Genomic DNA, 18,178 nt, shown 5'->3' on the forward strand with positions numbered 1-18,178 from the left:
TTATTAAGCCCTGCAAGGAAGAGCAATCGTTAGTTAAAGTACTCACACTCTTCCTGCAGGTCAATAAAGGACATCAACACGTGCTGAACTCGAGGTAAATCTGTTTCCAGATGCTTTTTCTTTCTGGAATAAATCCAAGGATATGGGCCACAAATAGCTGTAGGCTCTTCCCTTCCTGCAACACAAGCCCAGTCAAAGTACAGCTCTTTAGAGGTGAGCAGGAATAAGGCCTTTTGAAAAGGCCTTCTGAAGTCAGCTTTGTCCTAACATGACTGAGGATCCACATGCTGTATGCAGCCAGCAGTTTCAATGCCTTGCTATGGGACTTGAGTCTGGCAGTTGTTTCCATACGTTGCTCTTTCCCCTTTCATTGTTCACCTCAGAGTGCTCCTGAAGAGACATTGCAGCCTGCAGAAAACACACAATCTATGTGTTAGCCTGAGTTAGTTTTAAGTCAAAAAGTAATCCAACAAATATTATCCAAAGGATTTTAAAGACCCAAATGCACCTAGCAATACTTTAAAGTACAAAATAAATTAAACCCAAGTCAGTCTCTAAGGCACATTCAAAAGCTGGGCAGGATGCTCCCCAGAGCTGTTTCCCATTTCTGTTCCTCTTGCCTCCCGTTACAGCACAGTTGTAAAGCCCCTGTGTTTTAGTATTCTCAGAAAAAAAAATCCAATTTTTCTGCTTTTAAATGAATATTCAAGTGAGGAACTTAAACTAATTGAAGTAGAAGAAGTTTCAGCAAAGACACAAAATGGTAATAATAACAGATAAAAAGACATGAAGAATGCATCTAAATGAAACATTTTATCGATTTTCAGCAAACTTGCTTCCTCATTTTTTTAATTCTCAAAAATTTCTCAGATTTTAAATTTTTAGTCTACTTTGGAGCAAAAAAAAAAAAAAAAGCTATAGTTATCCTGCCAAATCTCTGCAGGATAAAAGATTTTTTTAGTTTCCAACTGTAATTATTGCACAGCTGGTGTCTACACTAGGTCTTTTTTCACTGATGGCACATAGTTACTAGGTAACCATCACTGCAAAGACAGATTCAAATTGCTGAGTTTCTGGACGACTTCTGCAGCTTCCTTGTGCAACCCAAGGAAGACACCACTCTGGGGCACCAGGAGAATAGTCTAGAAAACCTAAGCAAACAAGCTAGACAATAAGGGAACATTACAAAATAGTTCCAGTGTTTTGGGAAATTTTTTGTAGTAATCTAAATACCAGCAAAATTATTTCCAGAGGACATGTGCTTTTGATTTCTTGAAAGATGTTTATAATAAGCTAGAGAATTTCTTTTGTTGTTAACGTGCTAGAGAGGGTTGCAGTATAATTTTACAAGAATACAATAACCTGGATAAAATATGGACATAATTTCAATGAAAATTAAAAAAAAAAGAGAGAAAGCCTAATATGTTCAATTGCACAGCCTTGAGTAAAGCCTTTTAAAAACTCTGCTTAAGTCATATTGCTTTTGCTTTAGCCAGAATAACAATTCTATGCTCCCCTTGTTGCAAAAATATTCCCCATCAGTGTCATTCTCTATTAGCATCAATGAGAAATGTATACAGAGCAAAGGAAGTAGAGATGCTGAAATGCAAAACGGGATGGTTTTTATAGCATGCAAGAAGCACAGAGAGTCATTAGAAAGAAGAAAATTCTAGGGGCCCACAAATTCTGCTCTCTATGGAGTGTTCTGCTATAGCCTTAAGTACTTAGCCCTTTGAGTTGGTAGAGATAAATATTATACTTCCTCAACCAAATTTTCTGGTAAGCTTTTCATTGCCTCCTAGAGATTAGTTGTCATAGCCCAAGAGTGTGGGTTACAGAACCTCATCTAAATGAAAAGGTTTCTGTGTCTTTTCATGAAGGTTTGCACAACCAAGCTATGGAGCTCCTGTGTGATTCACTGGAGCCAATGGAAAGGATGTGACTTCATGTTAGGCCAAATCCTGCAATCTTTACTTCCGCAAAAATTTTTAAATGCCATTATACTCTCACACTAAGTTTTAAGGAGTGGAATACCTGCACAGATAAGGCAGGCTCTAAGGAATCCACCTGATTCTTCCACTAACTTTTATGGCCTCTGCTAAGGCATCAATCATCCCACCTTGAAATCAGGTGAATATATACAGTATTACAAATGTGCTGTTTGTCTTAGTTCTTCAAACACATTGCATATATAAAGCATGCAGTACATAAGAGTTGGCATCTCCTTTTCCTACATTGACTAGCCTATTTAATAATATCGTTACTGGAGTGTATCTGGCTTCATTTGTTCATCACAGAACACGTACTGGTCCTGTATGACTCCTGAAGCAGCACGACCATAGCTGAGTTATTTAAGAAAAGCATCCTCCTACCTACAGGTCATACAGTGCAGACAGCATTGTTTATCCCATCATGGATTGGATCACTGGTGGCTGGCTGCCATATGATCACTGAGATTTTCTTTTGATGATGAGAAGAGTGATGTAAAAGCTACTTGAGAAACAGGAAGGGCTCATAGTTATCAGATTCACTGCTCCTTCCATGGCCACAAGGCAGAACGGTGTTCCTTTGAGCAAGAGCTTGACAGGGTTGGAAACCTGTGGAACTGAGAAGGCTATGGCTTGGTTTCATTACCTGCACGCACTCAGCAAAATCATGTTTTCAGCATATCACATATAGCTCAGTGGTCTGTACAGGTGTGTACTCTTGAATCAAGCAATGAAGACAGGTGTTCCTAAAGTTGCGCAGAAGCTTAAGATTCCTTCACATGAAAAATCTTTTTGAATTCTAGGTTTCAGGAGTGCATTTCCCATTATACAACCAACCAGCTACATTGTCTATCAGAACCACTGACCTTTTGGGGGAGGGGCCTAGATGTAAGAGCAAGTTATGTGCAGTCTGATGGCCACTTAAGGGGGCTGTGACAGGTGAAGAGCTGCTTTTGGTTTTTTGCTTACTGGGGAATTTGTGCATTCTAAACTGCTCTCCAGCCTGCTGTCCTCTAACTCACAGCAACCTGGGACAAAATTTACCCATTGCAAGCTTGTACTTGATGGATGGAAGTGATTTTTTTCCAGTCTTCTTTTTCATTGCACAAGCACAGCATCATTAAAACCAGCCTTATATCATATGCATCAATCTACCTAGGAAAGGTAGTCTAGTCAGTTTTTTGTACAACTAGTAGAATTCCTCATTTTTCTTAACCTATTGGCCCTTTCCTTGAAAGAGAACAAGAAAGTGAAATACATCTATTCAGTAATTTGTGGATTCTGGATCTGGGAACAATCAGGTCTTCTTTTCTTTCTGTATGGTTTTAAATTAAAAGATCTGTCACTCTCTTTTAGAAGACCTGTCTCCTCCACAACATGTAATGATGTCTGATGTTTTAAGTTTTCTGTTTCTCAAGGCATTATTGATCCCCATAGACTTCAAGTAACATTGCATACATGACATACAAAAGAAGTGGTGAATATTTTTTCCTCACCTCTCTGTGATTCTTGAATATTTCCACGTAGTCCACATCATTTCCCTCTCTGAGATGAATAATCCTTTTTTCACAGTCTTTCCTTAGGATGTGAGATGTCTGTAGGATCATTTCTACATGAATATAATTTACACATTCAGGTTGACACTCAGAGCACAACATACTCAAAATTGCTGAGCTATGCCTGCTTTCACATTCAGATGACATGTTACTATATTTACCCTCATGAAGGAATGGTTTGTATAAATACATAAAATCTCTTGCTGGAATTGTGTCAACATTTGCGTATTTACAAAATCCCACAGCAAATGATTTTTGTGTGGTGACGCATTCGGAGTAATAAAAGTGTCACCAGAAAACTGAAAACCTTTAATTACTTCCTTGGGCCTTTTTGAAGGATAAGAAGTCATCAGCCAGATTTCTAGCAGTTAGTCGTGTTTAGAATCTAGAAATACTTCTGCAACTGTAAAAGCAATAAAATATTAGTGAAGGTGAAGAAACTTTTCCCAAAAAGCTGTTGAAACAGGCTGGAGAGACCTCTGACAGGTATTAATGAAGAAAGATGGACTGGTTCACCCTTTATAGTCACTGTGTGCTCTAAATCTGTGAGATTGTTCCTTTAAAATAAAGTCACTCAATGGTACTTAGTTAATCCTTTTTTGTCCCTGACTTTGTCATGATAACTTGCATGGGATTCAAGAGCAAAATTTAGGTGCAGTGCTGAAAGAGACTTCACATATTGATGTAGACATTGTTCTTGGAGATTAATTTGTCTTTTAGGGAGTGAAAAATAGGCATCTTAGTGGAAAGAAATGGTCCTTTTTAAGTGGTAGTATCACTAAAGTCATGCTTCCTACTCCCTGTATTTTCCAATTTGCTATTTCTGATCATTGGCACTGAGAAGACAATGGCTCTCTTGATATTACAGTGCTGTTAGTGGCAAGCAGTTGCATTTCTATGGGACAACTCCTTTTGCAGATTTAACTTCAGTTTTTCATGAAGGTCTGCAGAAGTAATTTTTTAAGTTCCTCTCTTCCAGGGGAATCTCTGGCTTTATGCTTGCAGTCAAGACACTGACATTGGTAAACACCTAAATCTCTAAAGAGAAAATCCTCTAGGGCCCTGAGGATTGCTATTCATTTCAGCACAAGAAAGACCAAAGAATCTAGAGAGAGCAGTTTTCCTGTGTATATTAAAAACCAGGACTGTCAAAGTCTAATGCTTTTCTCTCTGAAGCTACAAGTGAGCTTTCTCACTATTAGCTTTACAAAATCCTGCCTAGCCCCATTGCTAACATGTGCTGTCTTTCTCAGTCCTGATGGCCCAGACAAGGTATTTGCAGCCTGTCCATCAAACATCTTGTATCTTTACTTCAGCACAAATTTGCCTTTAGCTCCATAGTTGACCCTCCCGATGGCCAAGCTGGCAGCCACACCCCATCTCCTCCCACAGCTTAAAAAAAAAAAAAAAAAAAAAAAGATGCTTACAAAAAGGAGATGTGCAGAAGAGAAGATGGGCCAAGCCCCTTTCCCTCTTTTTCTCAGGCTGCACAGCGTCTGCAGTTTCCTTCCATCTGGGCATTCATGCAGAGAGAAGCAACAATCTGTCCCTGTTACCAAAGACCTTCCAGTTGGCCGGGAGAGTGCTGTCTAGACACATTCTGACTGAGTGGGCTCAGGCGATGATACAGGATGCTCCTGAGTTGTGCCATCTGGACAGTATCCATGTTTTTCCTGTGGAGCTCTCTACTGAGTGTGACTGCAAAACAGGATGTTTCTCAAATATGAAAGGGAAAAGGCCAAAGATCTGAGCCTGGCCTTTGCAAGAAAAAGAAGAAAATGATAGTTCCAGCATGTGCTTGCTAAGGAAGAGCTACTTCATGGCACTGGGGCAGGGTGGCTTTCTGTGTGCTGTGGAGCCCCCCGAAGAGAAGTGCAGTTCCTAGAGACTGGATCAAACAAACTTCACCACTGTCTTTTGACTCTGTACCTTTTCCATTTGCATTTCCTACAGCGTCCCCCCGGCACTGCAGTGTGCGCCTAACAGCACAGTGTAGCCACTCCAGAGGAGGCAATTTGCAATGCCCTGGCCATCAAAACAGCAAACACATGCATAATCGGCAAGGTTAGGCCAGTGAGGGTAGGGGTTCATTTTCAAGCGTTGCTGCACTGAATCAGAGTTACTAGAAATATTACGAAGCTCTGACTGGAACTTCAGACATAATCCAGAAAACTCAGGCATGAAAATTCAGTTTGGTCCATAAGCATAATTTTCTTGCCCTGTCCCTTGTTAAAGTCATTCTGCATCATATCCCAAACAAAAACTACCATAACGTGCAATCAGATAGGCGCTGAATTCTTAGGTGGATGTCTGCATCAGGAGTCACTAAAATATTAAGTGAACTGGGAAGTGAGCTGTTCTCTGCTTATTTTTGATAGTAAACTAGAATCAGGAGAATGTTTATTTTTTAAATAAGAAATTCAAATTAATTTTGTCTTTGTGATAACTGGTGTGGCCATGGAACAGTGAGATTGCAGCAATCCATAAGTGCAAGTTGGCAACAGTTGATTTTTCAAAACAAGTTAAATTTATGAGGTTGTTACTTCCTTGTTTTCTTCATATCTAAAATTGGGATAAAAGTGGTCTTAGTTAAAACTTTCAGTCTGACAGTGCTCACAGTATAAACATCCTTGAGGCTTCCAAGAAACAAACCAGCTAAGGCTAGGAAAAGCAAAATTGACGTTCCTGGTAATTATGACATAAAAATCAGAGTAATTTTCATTAAAACTCCAACTCTTGTAGATAATTTCTAACACATTTCTATACTGGACAAACCAAATAAAACCCAAACTATGTATACGCATATTTTAGTTACTTTTAAATATTCACATGATAGACTTTGCAGATTGTTTATTAAGAAATGTTCCTATAAGTGAACTCTTGAATAGTTGCCCATGGGAAGCCCTGTGACTGGAATAAACTAAAATTAAACTAGAAGAAATATGGAAGAGGAGTCATTTTGCATTTGGCAGAAGATATGCTGGAAAATTATGACTTCCTAGTTTATATTACTGCAAAATATGTGATCCCAAGATGAGAAAACACACATACAAGATAGAGACTGTATCTAGAAATGTCACTTTGGAACAGAATCCTATTTGAAGGAATAATTTCAATATTATTTTAGAACAATGATGCAATTTTTCAGAAAAGGATGTTATAGCCATAGAAATCTCAAAGTACTGCTAAATGAAGAGCCAGGATGGAATGAGAGAGGTGAATGACCAGTCATTCCTTGTCTCCTACTCTTCTGCTCCAGTATCAGTCTCACCTATAACATCAGTGACTCAAGTCACACTATTGTTCCAAAAAGGAGGTGGTGGCAGGACTCCAGGTTTACATTGCCAAAATGCTATCCAATCCAAACAAGAGATGAAATTGTAGAATGAGTTTTCTTTCCCTGCCTGTTTGAAAAAAAATTGGTTTTGGATAAACAAACCAGCAAAATTAAATTACACGTGTGGTTGATAAATGAAGTACAGAAGAGCGTATGGAATAAAACGCTGGCTACCATAGGTACTTTAAAGTAGTGTTGGCTTCCATGCGCTGTTATTACGCATCCTTTGCTGAAAACTGTATACCCTTCACAATTTTGAACCTCCTGTGTGTTTCCTCATATTTTCAATCAAATTATTACATACTAGAAATATGCATAAGGGAAATTATTCTACACATTTTATGGTGTGCTGTTGCTTGTAGCAGTAATTGAAGTACCTTTTCCACTTATGAATGTACTAATTTTATTTGGTTTTATTGCTTTTCTAGATGCAATTATTTATTTAGTGTGTTTTGGCTTTATTAAATTATGTTTACTATAGGAACATCATAAAAATGTATGAAAGCAACACATCAGCCACTACTGCCCAATGACCTGTTTTGGGGAATCTGGTGTTATTTTTCATATCCAAACATAATAGAATAAAGTAAGAATAAAGAGATAATCTACACTGAAAAACAATGCAATTTTGAGATAATATAATAAAACACCTGGACAATATGATTTCATAAATCTTAGTTCTAAAATTTACATGAGCCGGGCGTTGGGGTGGCTATTTTAGGACATGCAGCATTTCCTAAATGGAAACATAACATGAAATGCAATTAAACAGCGAAGTGGAAAGCATATACAGATTTAGTGTGCCCCGAGCAACTGATTTCTGCAGAACAGTGGAAATAGCTCTACTTCAAAAGATGCACTGGGTCAGTCTTCGGAAATGTAGAGTTTTACTCTGGCAGCGACTGGCGTGTTTGAAAAGTTTCATCAGATTCATTTTTAGGAGGCTTTTCGCATGCAGTGTATTATTCTGGGTTGAGGGTTTGAGGTGACACCCACTGAAGCTGGCAGCAAAGCTTCCAATACCTTCAAATAGAGATTAGATATGCTATCATACGCTAAGAATAAAATCTTCAACATTTGCTGGTGTTATTGTGATGTCCAGCCTCAACATAGCTCCCATATTTAGTATCTGTTCTACCTACTGAAGCAATGGGCACATATACTATTGAAATCTCAAAGGGAATCTTTAATATATCATAAAAAGCAAAATCAACTTAAATGCCTACGAACTGAGGCTAATACTGTCAGGCTAGAAAGAAGGGTAACATAAAAATTAAATAATTATCAGAGCAGTTGACCAAGAGGTTTTTTAGCTCTTAAGCCAAGGCCAGGACAGATGTCTTTCTAAGCATTGTGGTTTAGTTCAGTCCTAGCACATGAATACAGAAAAGAAATGTGTGATTTTTAGATCTGTTACATACAAAATCAGGCTGAGACCACAGCAAGTCCTTTTAAATCATTACACCAGAGAATTCAATGAAAGCAGAAAATTTGCTGTGTAGTCAACAGTGGAGTATTTCAATTGTGAATCATCAAGTGCAAAGATTACAGTCCTGCAGTCAGCCCTGCAAATGGCCTTTACTTACATGTACGGAACAACTGACTTTGATGACACCACTTGCAGCAGCAGCAGCTGCACAAAGTATTTCAGGATCAGCTCTGCAGAGAAGAAATAAGATTAAATTAATACTGGAAAAATGTAAAACGATCCACCCAGAGGAAAACAATCTGAAATCCAGAGTGTGTGCAACTGTCAAGGCAAAATGAGAGGATTCCACAGCAGTGCAAAAGACAGGAAGCAGGGGAGCACAGGGACTGATTTCAGAGGATATTAGATGTTTATCTTTTTAGCCAGAAGACAGTATAATAATTATTCAAACATATTTGAAGGAAACAGGAATCATTTATGTTAAATCAGAAGGAAATAAATAGCAATAAATAAAACATACAGGAAACTCTCGGCACTGGAAAATATTGTCAAGTTTCTTCATTATAACATTTAAGCACTGCATTGAAAATCTTGGTTTATGAACTTGGAGTCAGTTTGCAGTTTAAAACTGGCAAAGCCTTTCTTGGTTTCAGAGATGCAACCTTTCCTATAAGGTATTTTCTTGTGATTCCAAGAGTTTGCGTGGCTGAAATGTTTTCAGTTCAGGGTATTTTTTAGGCTTTTTAAGCTTAATCTTGAGGACATCAGTTATATTCAGGTAGAACACAGTACCCAAGAAGATAGAAGAACAAAATCTCCAGTTCTTCATTTGCCCAGAGCCTTTGCACTTCACCCTTCTTCAGGGAGCACGCACTTTATTTTTCTTATGCAGGTGAACTGAAATTTCAAGTACTAGGGCCCCACGTACAGTTCCACAGAAACTCTCTTATTTGTTGCTACATTTTCTGATGTGAATTTGACATGAACAACTCACTTCCAAATGATGAGCCAACACACTCAAAAGAACACAAGACTTTCCTCCTCTAAGCCACCACTCTGAGGCTGGATGAAGTCCTCAGTAGCCGTAAGCAGCTCTTCTGTCTCCCATGTGAAGTTTGTTCAGTAAATTTTCATGATAATGTCACTCCTAGTGAAGTGTTATAGTTTTAAGTCTAAAACTCAACCAGTATAATACATCAGACAGCTTTGGTGGTATGGCCTTTGTTCTAAACTCTGAACTCATCTGTATCATGGCAAAAGTGGTAAAAATCCCATTAAAATTACAGTAACTCAATTCTATCTGGTTTTGCTGTCTTCTGCATTTTAAATCTGTTTTTTGGTTCTGTTAAGGAACATAATGAGAGGTACTTCGAGTGGCTATGATTAGAGATGTAACTAGTCCAAGGTTTACAGCTGGGAATTAAATCTGGCATATATATTTCAAATTGTGAAATCTGCAATAACTAATATTAAAGAGCCTGAACACTTTGCTATCACACACTTTTAAAATTTGCAGTATTTGAATTATCAAATTAAAATGTTCATTGAGAAACAAGGATAAACTGAAAATTAACAATTTCTGTTTCTTATTTTTAGTATTATTTTTGTTTCATCTCCTGTGAACTAACTCTAGTACAGACTAAACTAATTAACAGCATAGTAAAATTAGCATATGTGAAAGAAGAAATATAGCCCGTTCTATAGAAAATTTAAGGCTTCTTTAATACTCTGTGGTAACAATATTATAACTGTAATTTGTTGGTTCTGTTTCCTAGCCGAAAATCGCAGAGGAGAATTTAACATATGCTGAACTTGAACTTATGAAGCCAATTCAGGAAGCCAAAGGCATTCCCAGTACGACAGTCTATGCACAGATACTCTTTGAAGAGAACAAGCTGTAATAGTTTATGCCTGTATAAATGTCTTTTGTTTGTGTTCTATTTAATTCTTGCTGTGCTGTTTATTTATAAAAATTGTATGAATGTCCATATTTTTTTATTTCCATTCATGCACTTCTATTTTTCTATGAGACTTTTAAACAAAACGTAGTTGAAAGTAATCATAGAAAAAGAAGCTGGTCTACAAGTGACATCCTAGAGACACACTTCGTAGTGTTCAGCCCCCCTGTTTTAAATGTATTGAAGTTCCACATGGGGAATTTTCAGTACTAAACATTATTTCTTCTTTGATGCTAATGTGATGAGTCCAGCTGCAAACATCAACATCTTAGCAAGCTTCAGAAGGACTAAAGGCAGGATCCATGCACATCAGCCGCCTTCTGAGGACAAATACCACTGACCAGAAAATATGTCAATTTTAATGATGTTTTTCCCATGAGAAAAATTTTAACACAATAAAGCTGAGCCTTTTATCTACAGCAGAGGAAAAGTTAAAATTACTTTTTCTGCTTTTGTTCCTCCTCCAGAAATAGTTACAATAAGGTTTGGTACTTGTATTTTCAATTTCCCCTTCTAAATGACATTGTCTTTAAAAACTTCTGTTACTTTTGGCAAAGTTCTTCTTAAGTGTTTGAAATCAATCATTTCAATATAATCCAAAGGAAACATTTGTAGTTAAACCTCAATGATTTGAGGAAGAATATTTATAGCTTGGGAATATTTTCCAAGATTTGATCTTCTTTTAATTATGATAGGGAATAGGAAAAATTTGATAGTGAGTAAAAGACTTTGACAGAACCAGCACACTGTCTTTGGCTTTGAACTAGATTGGTGCTCCCAAAATGGCAAGAATTTCCTCTTATGGCCTTGGTACATTGCTGAGCTGCTGACATAGAGGAAAAATCACAGAGCTTATCCTTTAGTATGGAGCAGATTCCATTAATGCTCTGCTCACTTACTTTGGAGTTATTTCTTTGGAATGACCTGAGCTTAGGAGATGGGTAAATGAGCCTAATGTGAAAGCACAAAACACTGTTCTTCTTGATAACTGAGAAAGGATTCTTCCTTTTCCTTTGATACATACTCATGGAAAAATGGCCCTTCTGTGGCATCCTAGTCTTTTCTATCATGAAGAATAGCTGGACTGGTGTTTTCAAGCTTCTAGATCTCCAATACCCAAATCCCACCCAAGCTCAGGGATAGTCGGGTACCCAACATCTTTCAGCCCTTAGGAAGCTTTAACCTTTGAGTAACTGCAGAGTTATTGCAGAAGCAAAAGTATGGTCTCTTTATCTCACCATCAGGACATGGAGATCTTTTACTTGGTGTGTGCCACACGCTCTCCAAGTCTGGGAGGGAGCCCGTTGACAGGCCACTCATTTAGCAGTATTTAGTGTGGATTGTGGATTTGGGAGTAACAGTTGCAGATCTTAGGTTTTGAAATCCTAACCTAAGTGATCCAAATTGCATCCTCCTTTACAAATCAGACATTTTTAGTGATACAGCAACTTCTCACCATGAAGCAGAGCAGAGCTGGGAACCATCACAGGAATACTCATGGCCTTATTCCTGTTACTGTATGGGAGGGAGCACAGGGGAGGAGGACAGGGGTGACAATGCAGGATTGGGGACATGAGACAAAGAAAGAGAACACATCACTGCCTTTTGCTGGATTTCACCAGAATAAGTGACTGCATAAACTGCTTCTTAACATTTTTGAGTGGAAGTAGAGATTAGACAGCGTACATAATCTGTTACTGTATAGCCAGGATGTATAAATGTAAAATGCAACCACCTGCTTCCATGTTAGATAAAAATATCTTGTATAAAAAAGAATTTAAGAAAAGTTTGTGAGGCTGGTCATTATGCACAGTACTAATTCCAGCTCTAGTACCTCATCAAAATAATTCTTTCCAAACTAAGGCCAGCTTTTATCAATAGGTTTGCTAGTAATTATTTGCATTTTTAATGTTTGCATTTGGGAGCTGTCAAGAAAATGTTTCAACTTTTCATTATCTCAGGAGTTTAATCACCCACCAAAAGGGCACGGTATCTTTCCTTGTTCTCTGATAAGGTGATGGACTTCGAGTGACAACAGCAATCAACTCATTGACCAAAAAAAAATTGGTGCTCAAGAATGATCATACATTCAGGGATTAATTTTAGAACAACCAGAGTTTGACTGACTATTCCTCTCTTATGCAGACAGCTGTAAGGAAGGCCTTAGAAAAGTATAGAACTTACTAGTGATTCCTTTGGAATCAAAACTAAAACCCTAACATATTAATGAGTTGACTGCTTAGTTGTGAAAATTTTCTGAAGTTTGGTACATAAACATTCCTTTTACATGCAACTGGCCATTGTGGCCATTGTTCAGAAAAATCCTCTACTGTATGTTTACACCCAGTATACTAATGAATACCATTCTTTGTGTATTAACATTCTATATATTCTTGCTTCTGCTTGATATCTAATTCCCCAAAATAATAGTTAAATGAGCTAAATAAATTACCTTTTTTTTTGGTGAGAGAAGTTCTCTCAGTCTGTGTAGGATTTATTGCTTGCTAGAGAACGATTCAAGGATGTGTTTATTTGGTACTTCTCAATAGATGGGAATTGAATTTCTCATTCTGCACAAAATTCCATTATTTTAAAACATTTTCCATTTGTAACTGACTTCAGATGACAGCAGAATCCTGAAAGGCAATAGATCAGCTGAGTGAAAGGAGGCCAGAAATACCACTTACGAGAATACCCATCTTCTGGACCTGACATTTCCTATGCCTTTTCTTGTGCAATGTGCACCTAGATTTAATAATGCCATATCATATCACTGGAGAAAGAAAAACATCACCTTTTACCTTGCAATTAATTGCACATCTTTAACTGTCAAAGCAACTCATTTCAGCTACAGAGAAGAAAACTTCATTGAGAAAAATATGATTTAGTGGGAGAGATGCAGAATAAGTTGGATTTAGCTCCTTCCGACAGGCACTGCAAAGCTGAATTAATCTCTGGCCCAACTCCCTCTGGCTTCAGCAGAACAGCAGCAGAGCTGAATGTGGCCCTCGGTTCTTTTATGACAGGAGCTCCCATGAAGACTCTTAATACCTTATTAAGCATCGGTTGGAGTCTGCTGACTCATACTATTTTGGTTACTCCTTCTGTTGTCATTGGTAAAACATGGCCTAGTGCTGAAATTTTAACAAATACAGCCCCATTAGCTTCACACCAATTTAGTATCAGGTTGTTAAATGTTATTGTACAGCACCCTATAGCTTTAAATAGAATTAGAGATGTTTACAGCTTTAGTTAAATGCACCTTGTTCCTCCACATTAAATTTTATTACTAGGATCCTCCATCAGCAAATAGGAGTAAATCATATTAGTGTCATAGGCAGTGTGTGGGTTGATTCTGCAGCCCATGGAAAAGGTGTTTTATTTCTCTTTATTACAACTTTCTAATTGGTAGGTGTGGTCAGAATGTCATTATCTCTGTAATTACAAGCAAATTATTTGTTTTAGAATAACTGTAACATAATTGTGGGGTTCTCTTCATTAAGAAGTTCAGTAGACTTGTGTCCTTAGCCAGGGTGTGGGCCAGGTTATGCTGGCATAGCAGGACTTGGACCAGATAAAGTCTCATTTGATTTTTGATTTGTAGGTCAAATTCTGCTCTTTAAGGGCTTTTCCAGCACATTTCCAGTGAGTAATGTCAAGGCGCAAAGAAAATTTTTTATCTCAGTCTACCCTGCCAGTGTAAAACATAAAAAACATAAATCCCACCGTAAAACAATTGCTCTTATGACTTTCCTGCACTAAGCTGAAATATACTGAATTGGTGTGCTTTGTTCCACCACCTGGTTTGAGTCCATGTTGCTTCCCTTATTGGGAGGCAGTGTAGATCAAAAGACTGCATGCCCGTAGAAGACTCTGACTTTGTGTTCTCTCAGAAAAAAACAGAAAATGGAGATGAAACAGATTTTGAGATATCAGCTAGTCTATTGCTTGATCTCAAGGTTAGACCAACTTAGCCTGACTTAAACTAGTAGAGGCTTAACCTCTTCTTAGAAACTTTCAGCCATGAGGTTCCATAGTGTCCTCACCATCCATTTCCATAGCCCTAATAATTCAAAATGTTAGTATATAGTCTACATCTTTTTGCCTTTTCCCCAGTAAACATACAAAATGTCTCTGTTCCCTCTTAACAGCCTTCTCCATATTTGAAGACTGTTGAAGGGAGGGTGGAAAAGAGAATTAAAAGCCTCAATTTTGTCAGGCTTTCCTCTTGTAAAGAACAAATTATTCCCAACACTGCTTCACTGAAACCAATTAACAAATTATTCTAGAGGAAACAGCCCTGGAAATTCAGGGAATGGTTAGGTTAGATTCTGATCTGGCTTCCCATACCGCACTCTAAGCACAGTCCACAGAAGAAAACGTCTGCTTATATACCAGCACAGAACACACTTCAACATGTGGATCACAGACAATCCCTCCCCCTGGCTGCCCCAGCTCTTTCAGCAAACTTTATAGCAGTTTTGTATTGCAGTATTCCTTCTCAGAGGCTAAATACTGAAGCAGTGTGGTCTGCTGACTGCTTAGCAATAGGTAGGGCAGGAATCCTACTTGTCTTGGCACCATATTGTGTTAATTCTCTCTTGTACCTCACTGGCATTACTGCGTTATTTGCAAACTCCACAAGAGGCTTTTCAGTCTATGAAAACCCCAGTCAGAAACATTCTGGCAGCCTTTTTTGAGCCTCAGGCTGAGACCTGCTCAAGTTTTCATTTTGGTACATAATAAAGCTAGTCACTGGAATTGCGTTTCTCCTTGCTATGTGGGACCTGGGACTCTCCTGCATCTCGCTCCAGGGCAGCAGGTGGTCATCTGTGCAGAGTCCCCAGGCAAGCTCACGTGGGTTCTGGTCTTGGCTAGGGAAAAAACTTTGGCTAAAGGGACTTCTTACCTCTCTGCGTGCCAATTCCTTGTACCCCTCTTGAATGTAAGCTGTTGAGTCAAACTCAAAACTTTCCCTTCTGGATTTAATTTGAGTTATCAAGACATGTTAAAATTCTATCTTGTCTGCAGCAATATTTTACCATAAGGATGTGAAGAAGAGCACAAAAGTGCATTAGGAGTCTGTATATAGAGCTGCACAAGAAAAGATCACCTTTGGGGGCTTTTGCCTTCCTGTTCTGGGCTGACATGGTCTTGGACACAGTCGACAGCAGTTGCAGTACAGAGCTACCCAGAGCCCCACATCTTTCTCTGAGAAACAAGCCATTGATCCTTTTGGATTATGCTCAGGAAAGAGCAGGCTTCCAGGAACTTCTCTGACTGCTAACAGCTCTCTCCCGATGCTGGTGGGAGCACAGAACTAGGACATCACGTAAAACATACTGTAAAAAAACCTACATTGGGATGGGCAACAGTTATCACTTTCAGAAATGGTAACTGGACGTGTATCCTCCCCTTGCCATAAAAGCAGGCAAGGAGTCACTGGATATTGCTCAGTGGTGCTACACTACTTCTTTCACCTCTGATTCTTCCTGCTGTAAACAGGAACTAGAAAAGAAACTGCTCAGCATCGACTGTGAAAGGATTTTTCAGGCAGCCAGTTAAGCAGCTTTACAAATCTCATTCCTCTGCACTAGTCCTATGGGAGACAAGTAAGCGGAGAACCCTGGTTTAAGTATGCAGATCGGAGAGAACCAAAGAAGATTGAGGGCCAGCCATTTTTATTCAATATGGAATTTCTATGACTTAAATGGTCCTGCCTTGCAATGGCACTCTGTTCTCATGGCAGCACATGCCCTTCAAATCCTTCAAGCAAACACAGCTATGCTCACTTATACCTCTACTTCCTCCTTGGGTGCTCTCAAAGAGCAACCAGAGGATAGAAGAACTCTGCTCTACTAGGGAACTAACTCAAAACCCAAAATTAGTAAATCACTGTGCACACGAAGATGGCAAATGGCAAAGGCCATTCCTATGTATCACTATAAAAAATAACATTAATTGGGATGCTTTGCAATTTCCTGTACAACCCATAATTAGGTTAGATAAGAAACTAGCAGTGTCTAAGTGCTATAAATGTCTAAATTAAGTTATTTTGAAAGTGCTCAGCACTTTGACATTTGAGAGTTCAGAGTAATTGCGGTATTGAAATAAAATTGCTTCTGTTATTTAAAAGGTCATTATCTTCTTTGGGTAGATATATTAGAACTATTTTCCACTCTACTGAGCTGTTCTATTTAGTACAATTAGACCTGCTTGAGTAGATTTCTAGTGGGCCTCCTCCCACTTATCATAGTCCCAGCACTGAAGGGCCTGTAAATATACAGACCAAATACAGAGTATATATTCATCTCATAATCGGGCTTTGAAGAGCCAAGAGCTGCCCAAAGCTTCAGACACCTACCATGAACCCCACGGGCTGCTGCACCCAACAAGGTGCCAACTGGAGTCCTTATACAACAAAAGTCAACAAATGCCATGTTATAGACAGAAGCCTGCCTGCCAGGCAGACGAAGGCTTTAGAGCAAATCTGGATGTCACCTTCACGATCAAATTACCTCATAGTCTGGCAGCAACTATGCTTATTTCAATGATGCTACTGGAATCCTTTGTTTACAACATACGTGATCCCACTGCCACGATAAAGAGATGCCTTTTGCTTGCTTACAAGATCTGGGGGTTTACAACTGTGACAGTCAAAGGTGGGAACTTAAATGACTACACCCTGACTGCATTTTGTTTTGGTTAGTCCAGTGTTGTCAGTAAAATAAGGAGGTAAAAAGACATAAACATCAGCAGAGCAGATTTAATTTGTGACCACCTCTCCACTAGAGACTGCCACAGAGCCAGGAGACCGTGGGGAATGGACTGAGCAGAGGACTGGCCAAAGAGCACTCTCACTGTTTGTTCCAGCAGCTTAATCCCTGTGCTCCCCCCTCCGCAGCTGAGCATCCCACCAAAACTGGAGTAGCTACAGGAGCACGACTTTTTGTTGTCCCTCCCTTCAGGGAACAGCTGTATGAAAGAAAAGCAAAGTTCTTAGAGTCTCCTATGCCAACTAAACAAGGAGACAATTTCTGACCTGAAGCAGGGAAAGAGAGAAACAGAGACAGCTTCTCCCCAGTCAGTAAGAGCTGACTTTGTTCTTTCCACCACAGGGACACACCCTCAGCTCTAGCCAGCACACTCACTGTTGCTCCCTCAGTGACTGCCCTACATCAACAAGCCTCCACATGCTTAGGGTTGCAACACATGGGTGTAAAACACATCAAGTGATCACTGAATACAGACACAGCTGTCCCGATCACAAGACCTACATTTGCTGGGGACTCATTACAGGAAATATCACTCATGGTCACCAAGATTCCAATGTACTGCTGAAGGCTGCCTGGTTCTGGATACCAGGTTTCCACACAACATTTCATTCCAGTGTAGGCAACAAGGCAGGGGGCCTTTAAAAACTTCATGTGGCAAATGCCCAGGAGCCTCCTGATGCTTGGGAAGTGCTTTGTTGATGACTTGTCTGTAAGGAAAAAAGCATAAGGGAAGCTGGCATTCTTCCACCATTCCTCTTCCCTCTTGCACCTCCACATCAGCCTCGCTGACTTTAATGACAGTAATTGCTATGCATGTGTCTGAACCAGTAATGCAACAACTAGTCTGATCCCTAAGTGATGTGTGTGACTATAAGCAAACAAATCACTCCAGCTACTTGGCTCAGAGGTGCTTAGTACCAAGCAGGAGGAAACCAGAGAGCTGGGATCAGGTTCAGAGCTTTTCTGGGCTTGTTTTTCAACTTCCTTGGGATCCCTCCTGAAAGATTAGAGACAAGCGTGACAGGCTGCATTTTCATGCAGAAAGAAGCATATTCCTGTAAATTATTTTAGCTCATATGGCTCTCAGATAACTTCCCTTGTGACAGCCACAGGTGATCCTGAACTAGATGATCT

At 39.2% G+C, this 18,178-nt stretch overlaps 2 protein-coding genes across 7 annotated transcripts in view; one reads left to right on the forward strand and one right to left on the reverse strand.

Moving 5' to 3' along the window:
* The window catches only part of VSTM4 (V-set and transmembrane domain containing 4), a 32,004-nt gene extending 21,749 nt beyond the window's left edge, over positions 1 to 10,255 (forward strand). The window contains exon 8 of the mRNA XM_054072007.1: positions 10,086 to 10,255. Coding sequence (XP_053927982.1) covers positions 10,086 to 10,211 — 126 coding nt within the window. The 3' untranslated portion in view covers positions 10,212 to 10,255. The remainder of the gene's footprint in view (positions 1 to 10,085) is intronic.
* WDFY4 (WDFY family member 4) overlaps positions 4,972 to 18,178 on the reverse strand; it is a 151,477-nt gene continuing 138,270 nt past the window's right edge. For 3 of the 6 annotated variants that reach the window (XR_008450755.1, XR_008450753.1, XR_008450756.1), the window contains 2 exons: positions 12,721 to 12,904; positions 4,978 to 8,540 (listed from right to left, as the gene is read on the reverse strand). The gene's annotated coding sequence lies outside the window, so the exon portion shown is untranslated. Of the gene's footprint in view, positions 8,541 to 12,720; positions 12,905 to 18,178 lie in introns of all 6 variants that reach the window. The other 3 variants (XR_008450754.1, XR_008450752.1, XR_008450758.1) reach the window with 3 other exon arrangements.

Source organism: Cuculus canorus, chromosome 7 (assembly GCF_017976375.1).
Source record: "Cuculus canorus isolate bCucCan1 chromosome 7, bCucCan1.pri, whole genome shotgun sequence".
Classification (NCBI taxonomy): domain Eukaryota; kingdom Metazoa; phylum Chordata; class Aves; order Cuculiformes; family Cuculidae; genus Cuculus; species Cuculus canorus.